This window comes from Podarcis muralis, chromosome 7 (genome assembly GCF_964188315.1).
Source record: "Podarcis muralis chromosome 7, rPodMur119.hap1.1, whole genome shotgun sequence".
NCBI lineage: Eukaryota > Metazoa > Chordata > Lepidosauria > Squamata > Lacertidae > Podarcis > Podarcis muralis.
In genome coordinates, this window is record NC_135661.1 from 76,749,163 (window position 1) to 76,765,048 (window position 15,886).

Consider the following 15,886-nt stretch of genomic DNA (forward strand, 5'->3'; position numbering starts at 1 on the left):
TTGGGGCGGTTTTATTTAAGTATTTTTTAAGAGTGCACCCTTCCTTTAGACACTGTGTATAAATTCTGCCCCTGCTTGTCATTGAAGTCAGAGGTTTTCAACCTTTTTGAGTCCACAGCTCCTTTGACTAAGTACCTTTTTTATGCGGCACCCCTGTGGGGCTCAGGAGTCCAGTTATGTCACCCCTTGCCTGCAGAGCTGGCAGCCTCTCACCCTTTTACAAACAACCCCCCTCCTTGCTAAGTCTTCCCTCAGCCTCCGCTCCCCTTTCCTTGGGAGTCCTTCGGGCAGCTGCTGATGCAGCCCCTAGTCCACAAACAGCTGTGCAAGCTTTTGGAGGAGGGAGGGAAGGAAGAGGGATGGAGGCCAGTGTTGCCCACGGCTCCCCTGACCATTGTTCAAGGCAACCCAGGGTGCCACAACACACTGGTTGAAAACCACTGATTTAAGTAATTAACAACCACATATGCCTAATGTGTCTGAATCCCCCACCCACTTCCCCCCTCCCCCAAGCTGCACATTACAGTGGTACCTTAGTTTACAACCATAATCTGTTCCAGAGGTCCAATTGTAAACCAAAACAGGTTTTAACCCAAGGCGCGCTTTCGCCAATGGGGCCTCCCCCCCAAAAAAAATTGGTTGTAATTCAAAAATAGGGACATGCACTTCCGTGTTTGACAAGGTTGTAATCCAAAACAGTTGTAATCCAAAGCGGTTGCAAACCAAGGTACCACTGTATCAGCTTTCCAACGAAATGGTTTCTCCCCCCCCCCCCGCTCCAGGTGTGAGTTGGGGAGGCAGGTGAAGAGCAGCCTGGTAGGGAGGGCTGTGTGCACCAGTAGAGAGATCTGGGATCGCCACGTGGGGGGGGGGCAAGGGAGGTGGGCTGTGGGCTTTGTATGCGTGCGCGTGCATGTGTGGATGAGAGAGGGAGAGGAACACAAGGGAGAAACATGCTAAGAGGAAAGCATGCCTGGCAAATCCACACCGTGACTAACTCCCGCCTATAGCGGGTTTACTCATTTCACCTTTAGGCATTGTCCCCCCATAGACTCCAGGAGAGTATCCTATGATCCACAAACTACCCTACCCTAGAAGTGGCTCAGTCAATGATGTAATACCACAGAAGCCTTGTTCTGTGAAATATGCCTCCTTTGATCAGGCTATAAAGCTTATGCGCAGGTTCAGCAGCGGTGCGCTCTTGGCTAAGTGCGACATTGAGTCGACTTTCCGTCTCCTGCCAATTCACCCTGAGGAATTTCTATGGCTAGGTTTTAGATTTGAGGGGGCTTATTCCATAGACAAATCTATGCTGATAGGGTGCTCAGTAGCTTGTGCAGCCTTTGAGTCATTTAGTGCAATTTTGGACTGGGCTCTTCGCTTTAGAACTGGTTCTGAAGGGGTGACCCATCACCTCGATAACTCTTCTTAATTCTGCAACTTCTTCCCCTCAAGAAGGTCACCCTTGGCCAGGGTAAATTCACGCTTCGGTCACCGCAACTTTGCATGCTGGGTAGTGTCCCCTGGCCGCCCCTTTTGTGGGTGATTGGCTAAGCTGTCAGCGGGACTGTGTGCCTCTCCAAAGTGGTCAAGTCGGACCTGAAGGTTGGGTTAAAGTTCATGGAAAAGTACAATGGCATTTGCGGGCTGAAGAGTTCAGGAATCACCAGGTATGCTTCTGGACTGACAATCAAACGGTTGGCAGTGTCCTGTCTAAACAATTATCTCTAGGCAAATCTGTCCCGGACATCTATTTCTCTACCAAATTTACCTCTGGGGTTATCAAGGGCATCACGGATGCCCAGGCGCAGGAAATTGCCACAGCCATTCCAGGAGCACCTTTGGAGCCTTGGGAACATGATGTCCTGAAGGGAGTATTAGCTTCAGGAGCCCCGTCCATGCTTAGACCTTATAAAAAGGCTTGGGTGGTCTTTATGGAGTTTCAAGGCAAATTTATAAAATAATAATAATAATAATAATAATAATAATAATAATAATAATAATAAAGCTAGGCTTGACACACCTCAAGGCAAATTAAAAATCCTAGGCTTGACACACCTCCTACCAAGGCTGAAGCTCTACAATACTTGGTACATGGGAGGGTGCTGAGTCGTGCAGCAAAGACTCTTAAAGATCCAGTGGGCGGCAATCTCCTTTTCTGTAAGGTTGTTTAATCCAGAGACCCTGGTGTGGTCTTCTTAGTGCGAAGGGCACTGTAGGGCTGGCGCAGGATGCAGCCTCCTAAAAGTGATGGTAGAAGGCCCTTAACTTATGACATTCTATGCCAATTCCAAAATAAATAAATAAATAAATAAATAAATAAATAAATAAATAAATAAATAAATGTAAAATAATAATAATAATAATAATAATAATAATAATAATAATATAAAAATAAAATAAAATAAAAAATTAAGAAGTATCCGTTGGTCTGAGGACAAGGCCCAGTTATTTACAGCTGCATACTCCATTGCCTTTGGCGCTATGCGCAGTGGCAAAGTGGTTTGTAAGGGCTAACCAAATTCCGCTGCCGGGGGAGTTTGAGAGACTTGACCTTGTTCAGATCCAATTTAGGCCTGCATGTCGAATGTTCCAAAACCGATCAGCAGTAAAGGACACTAAACATTTCATGTACGTGAGACCAACCGTCTCAGGTCCATTCCTCAAACATTGGGATGGCTCCCGTCTTGCACGGCATCAGTCCATGCGCGTTATGCGAAGGGCGATTGCTGCCTGTGGTTTACCCTCAGCTGAATTCACGGCTAACTCCTTTAGGATTGGGGCCGCCACCACAGCAGTGCATTTGGGACTCTCATCTGAAAGGATGAAGGACTTGGGGGCAGTGGAAGTCTGATGCCTTAAGGGAAGTCTGATGCATATAAGGGATATATTCGTAAGACCTTGTGATTGTTCACCGTATACCTGACCTGGCTTTGTTACCTTCTTTTGCTTTCAGGTGACGTTGTGGTGCATATTTGGAGTATAGGCCCTGCACCGTCCACTGGGATAGAAACCATGCCATTAACGGGGACCTAGGGTGCAGGAGCTATGAGGGTGCGCATCTGGATAATTGGGCACAGCATTGTGCATTGGGCCAGGGTCCGCGCTATCAATTCCGGTCTCGGGCCGCACCTTAACTACATCAATATATCTTGGATCTCTCAGAGGGGAATGCGCTGGGCCAAAATGTTGCCTGCAATTAGGGCCAGAGCGGCAGCGGAGGGGCCCCCAGATGCTTTAGTTAGCCAATTAGGCGAAAATGAGTTAGCTTACAGAAAGACAGTTGACTTGATGTGGCACATCTTTAGTGACTTTGAGGAACTTAAGGCCTTTTACCCAAATGTCACTATTATTTTATTTGGGCCTCGTTGATGGAGAGGCGGGTTTGGAGAGATTGCAGGTGCCCGATAGCCATAAATAGGGCTAGGAAAGCCTTGGATTGGGCGGTGGTGCATAGAGTGGCAGCCCTGGGTGGAGGGTAATTGACCACCCGGGCATACGTTTCAACCACGAGGCCCTCTACCGGCTTGATGGCGTGCATCTTTTGGATGCGGGAAATGATATTTGGCTGATGGATATAGCAAAGGGGACAAGGGATTGGTTTCAGGCATGAGAGTATTGGCGGTGAGCGATTGCTCGTGTGGCGGTTAGGCATTGGTAAGAAGGGGTTAAGAGGATGTGTGTGTGGGGAGGAATGCCATCACCTCCCCCCAGTGAATGAAGGGTGGTCCGATAAAGGACTGGGGGGGGCGTGGCCCTGTCCGAAGCCTAAGGACTGGGGGGGCGTGGCCCTGTCCGAAGCCTATGGAGGTGTGGGCCAAAGGCACGTCCAGAGCTGGGGGGGGGGGGAGCTCCTAGTTGATGTGCCTCAGCAGGAGACTCCCCCTCTATGGTGTTAACCCTTCCCGTGTCTCCAGCAAATGGGCTGGAGCCAGATAGTAGATAGGACCAATGCCTAAGCCAATGCCTCTCATTCCTGAATTCAATAAAGTTGTGGCCTAATTCGCCCATTTAACCTTAAATTATGGTGTCTCGTGTCTTTATTTATCCTGGTGGGGGGTGGGAACTCGCCACGCAACCCCTGTTCTGTGGAACAGCATTCCTGCAGAGATACAACAAGAACCCGCTACCCATAATTTCTGGAAACAACTGAAGATGTGTTCATTCTGACATGTTTTCCCAGGTGGATGAATAGGTTGCTGTCATGAGTGTCTATTTAGCATTGTTTGGAAACATATTTACTTACTTCCATGGGAGCTTCCACAGAAAAGGCAGCATCCCAGACTTCCCAGAAAAGGGACTTCCCAGAAAAGGCAGCATCCCCGCTGGTAAACAGGCTGCTTGGACTCTGGCCAGGAATGCGGCTTCGGCTAGTTCTTGCGATCTTATCTCATCCTCGCTGGTTACCTTCGCTTTCTTTTTTGCTTTTAGTAGTGGGACGATCAGGAGGGAGAGAGGGTATAAAAGAGGCAAACAATGAGAGAAGGTGGGAGAAAAGCGCGAGAAACCTCGAAGCAAAACCTTCGAGAAGACGACTGAGCTTGGCTGCAAAAAATCGGTTCAGCAGCAGGTAAGGAGTTGAACGTTTCTCATGATTTCTGTTTCTTTTTGAGCTTGTTTGCGTTAAAGGAGACTCTGAGCTTCTTGCTTGGCAGAACAATTGTTGTTGCTGTTTTTTTTTTTTTACCTTTTACTTTTTTATTTTTATCTTTTACCTTTTTTCCTTTTTATTGTTATTACATTAATTATATTATAGCTATTGTGATATTATATTATATTATCATATCATATTATATTATATACAGTGGCTTTTTCCTTTAAAAATGTTTAGGGGTATTCTCATTTGACCATCCAAAACCACCATTTATAGTTCAAGTCAGGGAAAATAAATACAATTAATGGACAGAAGTACAAAGAATATGCATTACCTCATATTACACAGCTGACAGCTCACAGTAACTTCCACATTGGCATGAAACTGTGTGCAGTAACATCTTCCTGATTCCTTTCTGGGAAAGAAATGAAGCTGCCATCAGAATTGGTAACAACAAAATGTTTAGGGGTAGGTGCACCCCTGTGTCCCGCCCCCCCCCCCCGAAAAAAGGACTGATCGTATCGTATCGTATCGTATTGTAGACAATAATATTATCAACAATGATGTTCTAGAAGGCTGCCCTTTTCCCCCGCGGCAAAGGGAATAAATGACATGCCACAAGTAGCTGGTGCTACTTTTAGAGTTTTAAGTAACTGCCCTGAAGCCAATGCAACCGGTCTCCCTTTCGCGTGTTAATTCAATATATCCCTCTGCACAGCCCCCCTTTGATGGGTATTATTCCTGAAAGAAAGCAGCAGGACCACAGCTGCGCCCCAGCACTTGATGACGTGCAAAAATGGTATCTGTGAGCTACTTCTGATTAGAGAAACTGCATGGCAAGGGTTCGAGGCAGGACAGAAGATGCTGGAGCTTCTCTCGGTTCTGGGTTGGTGCTGCCTGATGAGCCTGGATAGCTCAGTGGGTTAGACCGTGGTGCTGATAACGCCAAGGCTGCAGGTCCCTGTATGGACCAGCTGCATATTCCTGCATTGCAGAGGGTTGGACTAGATGACCCCCAGGGTCCCTTCCAACTCTACAGTGCTATGTTTCTACGACTTTCCCGAGTCGCCCTCTCGGGGCTTTCTGTGTCCTTCCATGACTGTGGTACAAAATATGAAACTTCCCTTCTCCATGCACCTTAGTCCTGCTGCAAAATCGCCTCCCCGTATCAATTCAAACAAACAAACAAAACCCCACTGATAACACCCCACACTTCATATATCGTGCAGTTAGGTCCTCAGAATGTCTTTAATTCTAAAATTGTTTTATGCTCTTTTTTTTCTTTAGCTGTATTTCATTTATTTATTTATTCATTATATGTATATAGCTTTCCGGACAAGATAATGTTGCTGATAATGGGTTGTCTTCAACTAACATCCACTCAGAGTAAACCTATTGAAATTAATGGACCTTAGGCATGGTTATTAATTTCAGTGAGTCTACGCTGAGTAAAACTTAGTTGACAAGAACCCAATGTGGATATTTTCCCCAGTACTGCACTTTAAGAATATTTCTGGGCTCTTTCTGCATCACTTATTTCGACCCCCTGACTCCTTTTTTCACACACCCCGGTGACATTTCTAAAAATATTCTTTTTATTGGTGACTTTTGTAAAAGTGGCAGGGCCAGACTTGGCTAGAATATACTAGGGATATGCACAGTGCATTGGCTTATTTATTTATTCAGTGTATTATCCAAAGTTTTAGCCAAAAAAGGAATCTTTAGTGGGGTGTAAATGCTTCCTTTAGACACATCTCTTGTGGGATGAACAATTTGAGTTCAAAAAAGATCCACACCTCAAACAAATACATTTTAAGGGTTATGTGTGAATGCATGCACATATAGATTTCTGAGAGATCGACAACAGGCACAAGTCTTCCCTTATTTTGAAATACTACCAACTGCTGCTCATACAACCAGGAGGGAGAGGGCATAAAAGAAAGGAAGGAAGAGAGTTGGAAGGTGAAAAGTGTTAAGAGACCTAGAAGGGGAGGGGAAGTTTTAAACTCTCTAGCAAGCTTACATTTTCTTCACCCGCATCTTCACTTTAGTATTTGCTTTTAATAGTGCGAAGAACAGAAGATAGAGGGAATAAAAGAGAGAAAGGAAGAGAGTTTGAAGGAGAAAAGTGTTAAGAAACCTGGAAGTGAAACCTCCGAGGAGTGGACTAAGCTTTGCTTCAAGAAATCGGACAGGCAGCAGGTGAGGAGCCGAATTTTCTGCTGGAACTATGATGATTTCCATTTCTTTTTGAGCTTGATTGCATTAAAGGAGACTCTCAGCTCCTTGCTGGGGGCAGGGATGGCAGAATTCTTTATTATTACTATTTTTAATGTTGGAGAAGGCTGCCCTTCTACAAAGGGAATAAATAAGATGCCGTCACGGCTGAGCTAGTGCTACTATAAGAGCTTTAAGTAACTGCTCTGAAGCCAACACGGGTCTCCCTCTCAAAGGATGCTGCGTGTTAATTTGACACATCCCTCTGCAGCTGCTATGAGGCTGCCCTCCTCCTCCTCCTCCTCCTCCTGGCACCTGTCTCTTTTCCTTTCCTTGGCACAATGGAGAGAGAAGCTCTTCAGAAGCTGTCACACCACATAGTCGCTGTCCCGTCCTTCATCTTTCCCTGTTCCTCTTCCCTATTTACTAAAAAGATTTGCAAATATCCTCTGGGACCAGCAGGGCTTCCTTTTTCCTGGACTCAACTCTGTCATATATACTGGTATTTTGGTGCACTTGGACAAAAATGTGTAGTTGGGAGCAGTGGTGTACCATGGGTTGGCGGGACCCGCAGAAAGGAGTCCTGGACCAGGATGACACTGGGATCAGCCCTTCCATACCTGCTCCCACCTGTCTCTGCCCCCCCACAACTGCCCCACCCACTGTCACTCGCTTGTTCACCTGCCCCCCCACCCTTACCTTCACCCGGTTGTGCCCCTTCAAAATTTTGTGCCTGGGACAACCACCCCTTGACCCTCCCCACATTACATCAGTGGAGGCTTCCTGTCATGGAAATGCATCTCGGCCTGACTGAGAAAGACAAGGAATGAGGACTGCCCATCTGGATGTTTTTCACTGTGGTTGCCATGAGACTTGGACAATTGCTTTGTTTTTCAGTAAAACTCTGAACTAGTTCTTCTGCCACAAAGTCCAGAGAGAACAGGAGAGTGTGAGCAGCTGAAGTGAGAAGATAAACTATCCTATCCTCAAACAATTGTTTGTCAAGGATCTTGAGGAGCAAGTAAGTCTTAACAGAGGCCCTTCAAAGTCTTTCCCTCCCAGCCTGCTTTCCCCTTGCTCAGCTGGCAGCCTTGCGATCCTAATGATGTTTGATCTTCTGCTGCTCTGAAGCTTTCCCCTAAGAATATTTATTCTGCTGCTCTTGAGCTTTCCCCTAAGGTTTATAGCAGCATTGGGAAGCAAATGGCATGCTTCTGCAGCAGAGTTAGAAAACCTCCCTCTCTGTCTGCCAAGCAGTGGCAAGAGCCCATGGGGTTGCTGTCATGCACCCAGGGTCTGTGGTCCCTTGCAGAATTGAGACACAGCAGAGACTTTAAGAAATATAGTTTATTCACCCATTTACCCTATTTTGGAGTCCAGATCTTACAGCATGCTCTTTTCAAGAGGGATTTGTCCCCCCACAGTAGTGCAGCCCCAGGGCATTTCTCCCAGTCAGTCTGCAGCCAGCCTGCCCAAGATGGATCCCAGTCTTTCTTCCTCTGTCTTCCTCCCAGCAACCCTGCCACCTCAAAGAAACACCCCATCACCCGTGTGGGGAGACACTTCAAGGATGCCAACACTTGCCTTGGAATCTTTTTGCTTGGAATGAAGGCCACTGGAAACTGTGGTGTCTTTTTGATATACGGTGCTGTGTTTGCACACCCACCCACCCACCCACCACCTCAGCATAAGATGCAAGGGCTCACAGCATTAACACTCCAGCAGATGTTAATTCCCCATAAGGCTTCCCTGCTCCAGATGAGACTAGACAACGGCTAGCCCCAGCTCCTGGTGAGGTGGCATTCAGCCAGTTGATGGGGGTAAAGCCTATCCTCTCCTTCTTGAAGCATCACTAGCTAGTCATTTCTATGGAAACACATCTGTACTTCACCAACACTTTAGACATGTAAATGGAGGCCCAACAGGCTCGGCCAGATCCATGAACTTGTGTATCTGAAGAAGTGTGCATGCAAACGAAAGCTCATACCAAGAACTAACTTAGTTGGTCTTTAAGGTGCTACTGGAAGGAATTTTTTTTGTTTTGGCCAGATTAGTTTGACCACTTCAGCTGTTCCTTTTACTACAAAATCCAATCTTACAGTTATGAAATCACAGGCTTAGAGGGGACCCTAATATATAATTTAAGCTAGCTCCCAATCCCAGAATCATAGGAGCCAACATGTGCCATGTGATCAATTATGTAGGGCAGAGCTTACCTGGTCTCCCCCAATATTTTATTCAAGTTGGCACCTCTGCCTAGAATGCTATATAGGCAATAGGGGGAGAGCCCGCAGTAGGCTTTCCATGATGTCAAGAATGCAACAGCAGCAATGGGTTGAGCATCAGGGTCCCTGGGAGATACAAGAATTTGGAGCCTGGGAAATGGGATTTTCCAGGGGTCCTGGCAGTAGAGGCACTGCTGCAGAACTCTAATTGTAATGAAAGTTGCAAAGTGTGAAAGTGTATGAGTACTTTGTGAAATTCTGGCACTGATATGCCTTATGGCAATCCTTTCAAGTGTGGGCGCAATTGAGCATAGTGAATTGGATCAAGGGAAATATTTGTTTTTAAGAAAATCTGAACAGAGCAAAAGTGCCTCATTCTGTGGGGTGGAGCCACAAGGTTCATTTACCAATTGGTGTGTCCCCGCGTCTTACCAGGAAGGAGGGGTGGTGGTGGGGAGTTCAGCATGGTGCAGACACACCAGCTGATCAAATGCAATGCTCCTACCAGAGCATGAATGCAACACTATCCTCTGAGCTGCCTTGCCCTCTCGTTCCCGCTAAGCAGCAGCAGTGCCAGTAAACTAGCATTGTGGCTCAGCCCCACTGAGTGAGTGTGATGACTTACGTATGCTCTTTGCAATAAGCACGTGCAGTAAACGGCCCGGCCACTTACTCCTCCCTCACCTGCCCTTACCCTCCAGCTGGGACAGGTTTCTGAGATGCTGGCCTGGCCTGGCCGGGGGGCGGGGGTGGGGGTGGGGGGTGGTGAGTTTACTTTTTACAGAAACAAAATGCCGCAGAGTTGGTAATGCTGCCACCATTCCCTCGTCTTGGGGTGCCTGGAGCCACAGTCCAAGGGAGAAGACTATGCTCCTTTGATTACCGGCTGCCCCACTCTACAAGTTGCTTCCACAAATGTGCAGGCAGAAATTCTTTAGGTATAGCGTAACCAAGTAGTCAGGCGTTGGATTTAGATTTTCCCTCAGGCACATAGGACAGAAATAAGTTTATTTTTTAAAATTTATTTTAAAAAACGTAAAGTTAACATGCTTAAAAAGCAGGCACATCTTTTGTGGATTGCAAGCCAGAAAAATAAAGACATTGTTTAATATAGCTGACTAAACATACTCACTTCTAAGCACAAAGGTAGAGATAAGATAGTTCAGAGTCCTTCAGTAGATCCGCATTACAAAGACACAGGAATCTCTATCCCAAGAGACACAGGACAGCTGCTCCTAAGGTGGTAGCCGGGCGGATTTGCAGGTTGCAGAGCGTGCTTTCTCAGCCATTCTCAAGATCTTTTATTCACAAATCTCATGTGGAACCAGAACCCAGACCCAATCACCATTCTTGATTACATTCAAATTCGCCAATGACCAGCTTCTGGGCTAATAATTTTAACTTTTGACAGGTGAGCTCATTAAAGTCTAAGAACCTGGATCAAAGGCTCATCCGCTTCCTCGGACAATTCACAGATGCAGTAATTAAGAGTTTGATAGCAACACCAGGTGGGTGTGAATAGTTTGAGCCCCAGGTGTCAAGGTACCAAATCACTGGAGAATTTCCTTCCTAGATAACAATTCGCACATTTGGAGACTATCAGTCTGCAAGGTTAAAACAACAGACCTCTCTCCCATAACTTGTGGCTCTTAATTACCCACAATACTCTCTGCTCCTGTCCAGACCAAAGTTTGAAATTCCCAACTTTACTACAGCACCTCTGCTCACTTAAGAAATATTTGCAGTTCTTTATTTTACTTATGTACAAGCAGCACATTACAATCATGCGTCCGAATCGTCCGGTTCAGATTTGGGGAGTGGTCTTCTCTGGCTTCTCCTCCAACAGAAAAGGCGGGGAAGTTTCATGGGATGTCTCTCCTCCCTGCGTTTTAACCCCCTCCTCTCCTGTGCAGACAGCACAGGGACCGGCTCTCTGTCTGTTCCTGTGTGGTGCTGGGGCTCTGCTTCAGCATCAGAGAGCCGTTCCGCCTCCGGGATCTCTCCCTCTTCCTCACCCATCACTTCTTCTCTGTCTCCCTCTGCTGTTCCCACTCCTTAAGGCATTCCCTGGCAGTCCCGTGACAGTGAGCCACTTCTGGTAGGAAGCTTCCACACCACAGTTTATTGAGGACTTCTTTCTACTTATACATGGAAGTTTTTGAGTGTCTACATGACAATGTCCTCATAAAAATTCCAATGTTTTCTTGGCATTTAATCTGAATTTACAGTTTCTGCGCAAAACTCATTATATAAAAACAAAAACAGAAAAAGCAAGGAAAGTGAAAGTCTGGATTAAAAGGGGTGTGTGAAATATAAAATGGCATTTTGATAATGATGCTGTTGTGTGGACACTGAGAAGAATGTAAATTTAAGAGCAACACTGAGCACAAAATGAATTCCTTGTAGAAATGCCCACAGAATCCAAATTCAAACTTTTTCTTGCTGAGCAGAGAATATTTATATTTGAGCCGAGTGTAAATCATCACTGAGTTTCCCAGCTAGACGGGCCAATAGTATTGACCAAGCCTTCTGAGCTCTCCCTTTTTCTTCTAGGATGAATTCATATGCAGAAAAACTTTCATCGTTGCCTGAGATTTTCCACGCTATATTGAAAATTACAGGCATGAACGCAGATATAGGAATCAAGATATATGAGAAGTTTATGGAGTTTTTCAGTGATGCTGAAAAAATGAAGGAAGCAGCTTTTGAGGTAAAAGAGGAGCTGGAGGAGTTGGAAAACACTGAGCTTCACATTGCCATCACTGGAGAGACGGGCTCTGGGAAATCAACCCTCATCAATGCTCTGCGAGGCCTGAAGGCAGAAGATGATGGTGCCGCCCCTGTAGGAGTGACAGAAACCACACTGAATCCAAATGTTTATACCCATTCTAACTATCCCAAAGTGAAATTCTGGGACCTGCCAGGAATTGGATCCCCAGATTTTTCACCAGAGAGTTACCTTAATAAAGTGCATTTCAAACGCTATGACTTCTTTATCATTGTTGGCTCAGAGAGATTCAGATGCAACCACATTAACCTAGCTCAGGAGATCCAGAAGATGGAGAAGAAGTGTTATTTTGTGCGCTCCAAAGTGGATTCAGATCTATACAACATGGAAAGGTCTTACCCAAATACCTTCAATGCAGAGGAGGTCCTTGAAAAGATGAGGAATGAATTCATGAAGCAGCTTAAGAAGTGCTTCAGGAACACCATCCCTCAAGTCTTTTTGATCTCCTCCTTTGACCTTGACAAGTATGACTTCCCCCGACTGGTGGAGACCTTGGAGAAAGATCTGCCCAGCCTGAAGAGACTTGCATTCCTGCTCAGCCTTCCCATGTTTTCCCCTGAATTCGCAGAAAAGAAGAAATCTGTGCTGAAGAGCCACCTGTGGAAAATATCCCTGGTGTATGCTGGCATCAATGCTGATCTCATTCCAGGCCGTCCTCCGTCTTATGATGAGTCCTTCTTGCGTAAGTCCATGGTTGCCTTCTACAAGATGTTTGAGCTGGATGATGACTCCTTAGCTAGACGGGCCAGATTGACTGAGAAGCCTGTTGAAGAACTGAAGGCCGTGATCAAGTCTCCTCAGGAGAAAGAAATTACCAACGATCTGGTTATAAAGCTAATAACCGATTATGCAGAAGAATTATTCCCGCCTTCGCCAGTTAGAAGCTTGGTAGCAGCAGCGGTGTCTTTTGCCGCCACTTACTGGATGCTGTCGAGCTTCGTCGATAATCTAGCTGAGGATGCTGAAAGGGTTCGAAAGAAAGCCCTAGGACTGGAAGAGTGAGAGGCAGAGCATCTCAGGGCCAAGTAGAACTGGCGCAAGACATGATGCAACCCAAGGTGGGGTAATAGGAGCTGCTGCTGCTATGGCAAGTTTTCCCACTTATCACTCCTTTTCATACCCATTTTGGCTTGTTCTAGAGACAATGGAGCCGGCCTTACAGTTGATTTGCCTTACCGCAAAACATGTTGTGTCCACAGTGAATGCTATTTTTAGCTGATACTTTTAAAATATGCTCAGATGTAAACTAGACACATTTGTCATATTGTCATATTGATGTAACATCCTATTGAAACCTCTCTGTGTAACTTCTACCCAGGTATGCCTTTAAAAAAGAGAATTGTTTGATGTAGTTTTAATAGATGTTGCTAGAACTGTTTCGTTAGATGATAGTAGGCAATAATCAAAATTACAGTAGAAGTTGAAGTGTAGGTATTTTGGGCATATAGATTTTTCCTTTCATGAAGTTTTCTGTGAACTGCCCTGAGACCTCTAGGTATAGGGCAGTATATAAATTCAATTAATAATCATAATCATAATCATAATCACAATAATGAAGTTGCAGATTTTGTGGAATGCAATCTTGCCTTTCATCGATAATTGAGAAAGCGTAGGGAAATAACCTCCTGCAAAGGAGAATTTGGGAATACATACCCCTTCCTTGGAGCATCTCTCGCTCTCATTTGGCTTATGTAATATTTTGCTTCCTGTCCAATTCTAGCCTTGCTGATTCAGGCAATTATGATTTAGTTAAGGTTTAGGCAAGGTTTCTCAGCCTTAACAATATTTCAGATTTGTAATGCTAACATACTATACTGTTTTTATGTTATTAACCTCATTTATCTTATTTTCTGTAGTGCTCAATTAAGTTCCACCAAGTAAAGGAAAGGCATTTGCTATGTGTCTGAAGACTCATCCTTGAACACTGAATTTTCTGTGTTGATATGAAGGGGGGCTAATTTCGTCATAAATGGAACTGAGATGAGAAACTGGATTACTGCTTCGTAGAAATCAAGCATACATTTCCCCCCTGAACGAAGCAAAACCGTCACACTGCCTGGTCTCCTCTCCCCCTTTTATTTCAAAAATGCTTTGCTGACACTTCCCTTGGTTTGAGGAAGAGGGTCATCTCTCAAAGGGAGAGATCCTGGGTTAGGTGGCCGGGGAGAGTAACCTGCACCACAGGGGCTAGAAATTGTTTTAAAACATAGTTAAAAGTTCAAGATTCATAAAGATAAGGACTTGCACACCATTTTGAACTTTTTGTTATGGCATTCTTTAAAACATGAGTCTCGCTTCTTCGTTCAGTCGGAGGATAGTAGAGCCTACAGACAATTTGGAGTCTGAGGGATTTTGTGAGCTTGGGTTTTGCACGTGTGGTTTTGCTTTTTTGGTTAAAACACACTGGAACATAATGGTCATGGCCCACTGCAGCAGCTCAGGAAGATGCATGGCTGGTGGTTGATGCTTTATTGGCAAGAGAAACGCTGACAGCAGCTCCCACAGGGCGACTTCAGCATGGAAGCCGCTGCTGCTCATTCCTCTTCAAGCCCCTCCTGGTTCTAGAAGATGGCGGAGCAGGGGAAGGTGGGGAGTCAACTGGCCCATCCCTTGCCTGAACAGTTTCTTCTTCCTCTACCTCATCCTGCCCTAACTCTTCTTCTTCTTCCTCCTCCTCCTCCTCCTTCTGGTCTGGCTGCTGCCTGCCGGGTGGCTCCCAGCTACAGAAACCAGTGGCTCCCTTTCCTGGGTCAGCCTCCTGGCCCCCTGTCTCCCCCGCATTCACAATCCCTGACATCTATTATCTGAGGCAGGGTTGTCTGAGGTGGACAAGATGGCTGCTGCCCCTCCCTCCATTCCATGGGCAGAAAGCAACTGGATCAGCCACTGAATGACTTCAGAACACTGGCAATGGAGCCCTGTCCTCTCCTCACATGAGGGAAATTGCCTTGGGGAACTTAGGCAGACTGTTTCCAAAGGGGTAGCCATGTCAGTTTGTTGAAGCAAAAACAGCAAAGGCAGGCCCTCCAAGTGTTCCTATTTTCCAAGGACATCCCTGATTTAGAGAAGCCACCCTGGTTTCTGATTTGATCCTGGAATGTTCCGCTTTTCCTTAGGATGTCCCTATTTTCATTGGAGAAATGTAGAAGGGTCTGGAGTTCTCTGACCCCTGAGCCGCCTGAAGGCAATCTTGTATGGGGAAGTTATTTTAAAATGTTTAATGTTTTATTATTATTTTATATTTGTTGGTAGCTGCCCAGAGTGGCTGGGGCAACCCAGTAAAATGTGTGGGGCTAAAAATAGTAAAATTATCATCATGGAATGGGACGTCCCTGTTTTCACTGGAGAAATTTGGAGGGTATGAAAAAGGTCTCATGGCATCTGAAAAGAGGAGAGTGGCTAGCGGGGATCCTCAAGGGCAATGGTTAGGGATAGCTGCCACCACTGGGCTTCCTCCAATACGCACACTTTCAGCATCTGCTACCTGAGGCAGCTGCTTCACACTGGCTAATAGAAGAGCTGGCCCTGTTGGGCTAGACCAAGTAAATGGCAACACCCAGTGACAGAACATGGAACAAGCCTTCCTGAAGATAGAAAAATAGAATTTGTGGACCCCCTGCTCAAGCAGCCAGTCCTTCAAATTTACTCATGCTGGGGGTAGCGCTAACATTGATCTATCCAGACCGAAATGAATTTGTGTGAAGGCCAGGGCTGAAGAGTTAGAGAGTGAATGCCACATGAAATGCCATTCCCTCACTCAAACAGGTTGCATCATTTTGACCCCCCACAATTAAACAAATGGTTGAAACTTCCCATTGTCAACCACAAATAGAGTGGTAAATTGTGGAAGGGGTGGTTTAGTTCTGACCTGATCCCACGGTATAGTAGTATTTCACCTCAGCTCTCCCAAAGCAAGTAATGAGCCAGAGGTTTCGGACTACAACTCCCATCAGCTCTAGCCAGCATGGCCAATGAAGTCCAAAACATCTAGAAGGCATCAGTTTGAGGAAGGCTGTAGGGATCTTCCAGATGTCCTTTTTATTGAGCATTCATATCTGAGCT

At 45.7% G+C, this 15,886-nt stretch overlaps 2 protein-coding genes across 6 annotated transcripts in view; both read left to right on the forward strand.

Annotated features, from left to right (window-relative positions):
* The window catches only part of LOC144328560 (interferon-inducible GTPase 5-like), a 71,798-nt gene extending 58,072 nt beyond the window's left edge, over window positions 1-13,726 (forward strand). Inside the window, exons 1-4 of one of the 5 annotated variants that reach the window (XM_077932530.1) lie at window positions 4,315-4,570; window positions 6,662-6,796; window positions 7,709-7,832; window positions 11,590-13,726. In XM_077932530.1, the coding sequence (XP_077788656.1) occupies window positions 11,591-12,826 (1,236 nt within the window). In that variant the 5' untranslated portion in view covers window positions 4,315-4,570; window positions 6,662-6,796; window positions 7,709-7,832; window position 11,590 and the 3' untranslated portion in view covers window positions 12,827-13,726. Of the gene's footprint in view, window positions 1-4,122; window positions 4,571-6,661; window positions 6,797-7,708; window positions 7,833-10,447; window positions 10,526-11,589 lie in introns of those variants that run through there. The other 4 variants (XR_013393804.1, XM_077932531.1, XM_077932532.1 and 1 more) reach the window with 4 other exon arrangements.
* Window positions 1-15,886, forward strand: part of LOC114603433 (uncharacterized) — a 124,715-nt gene that overhangs the window by 36,274 nt on the left and 72,555 nt on the right. The gene's annotated exons all lie outside the window — the stretch shown is intronic.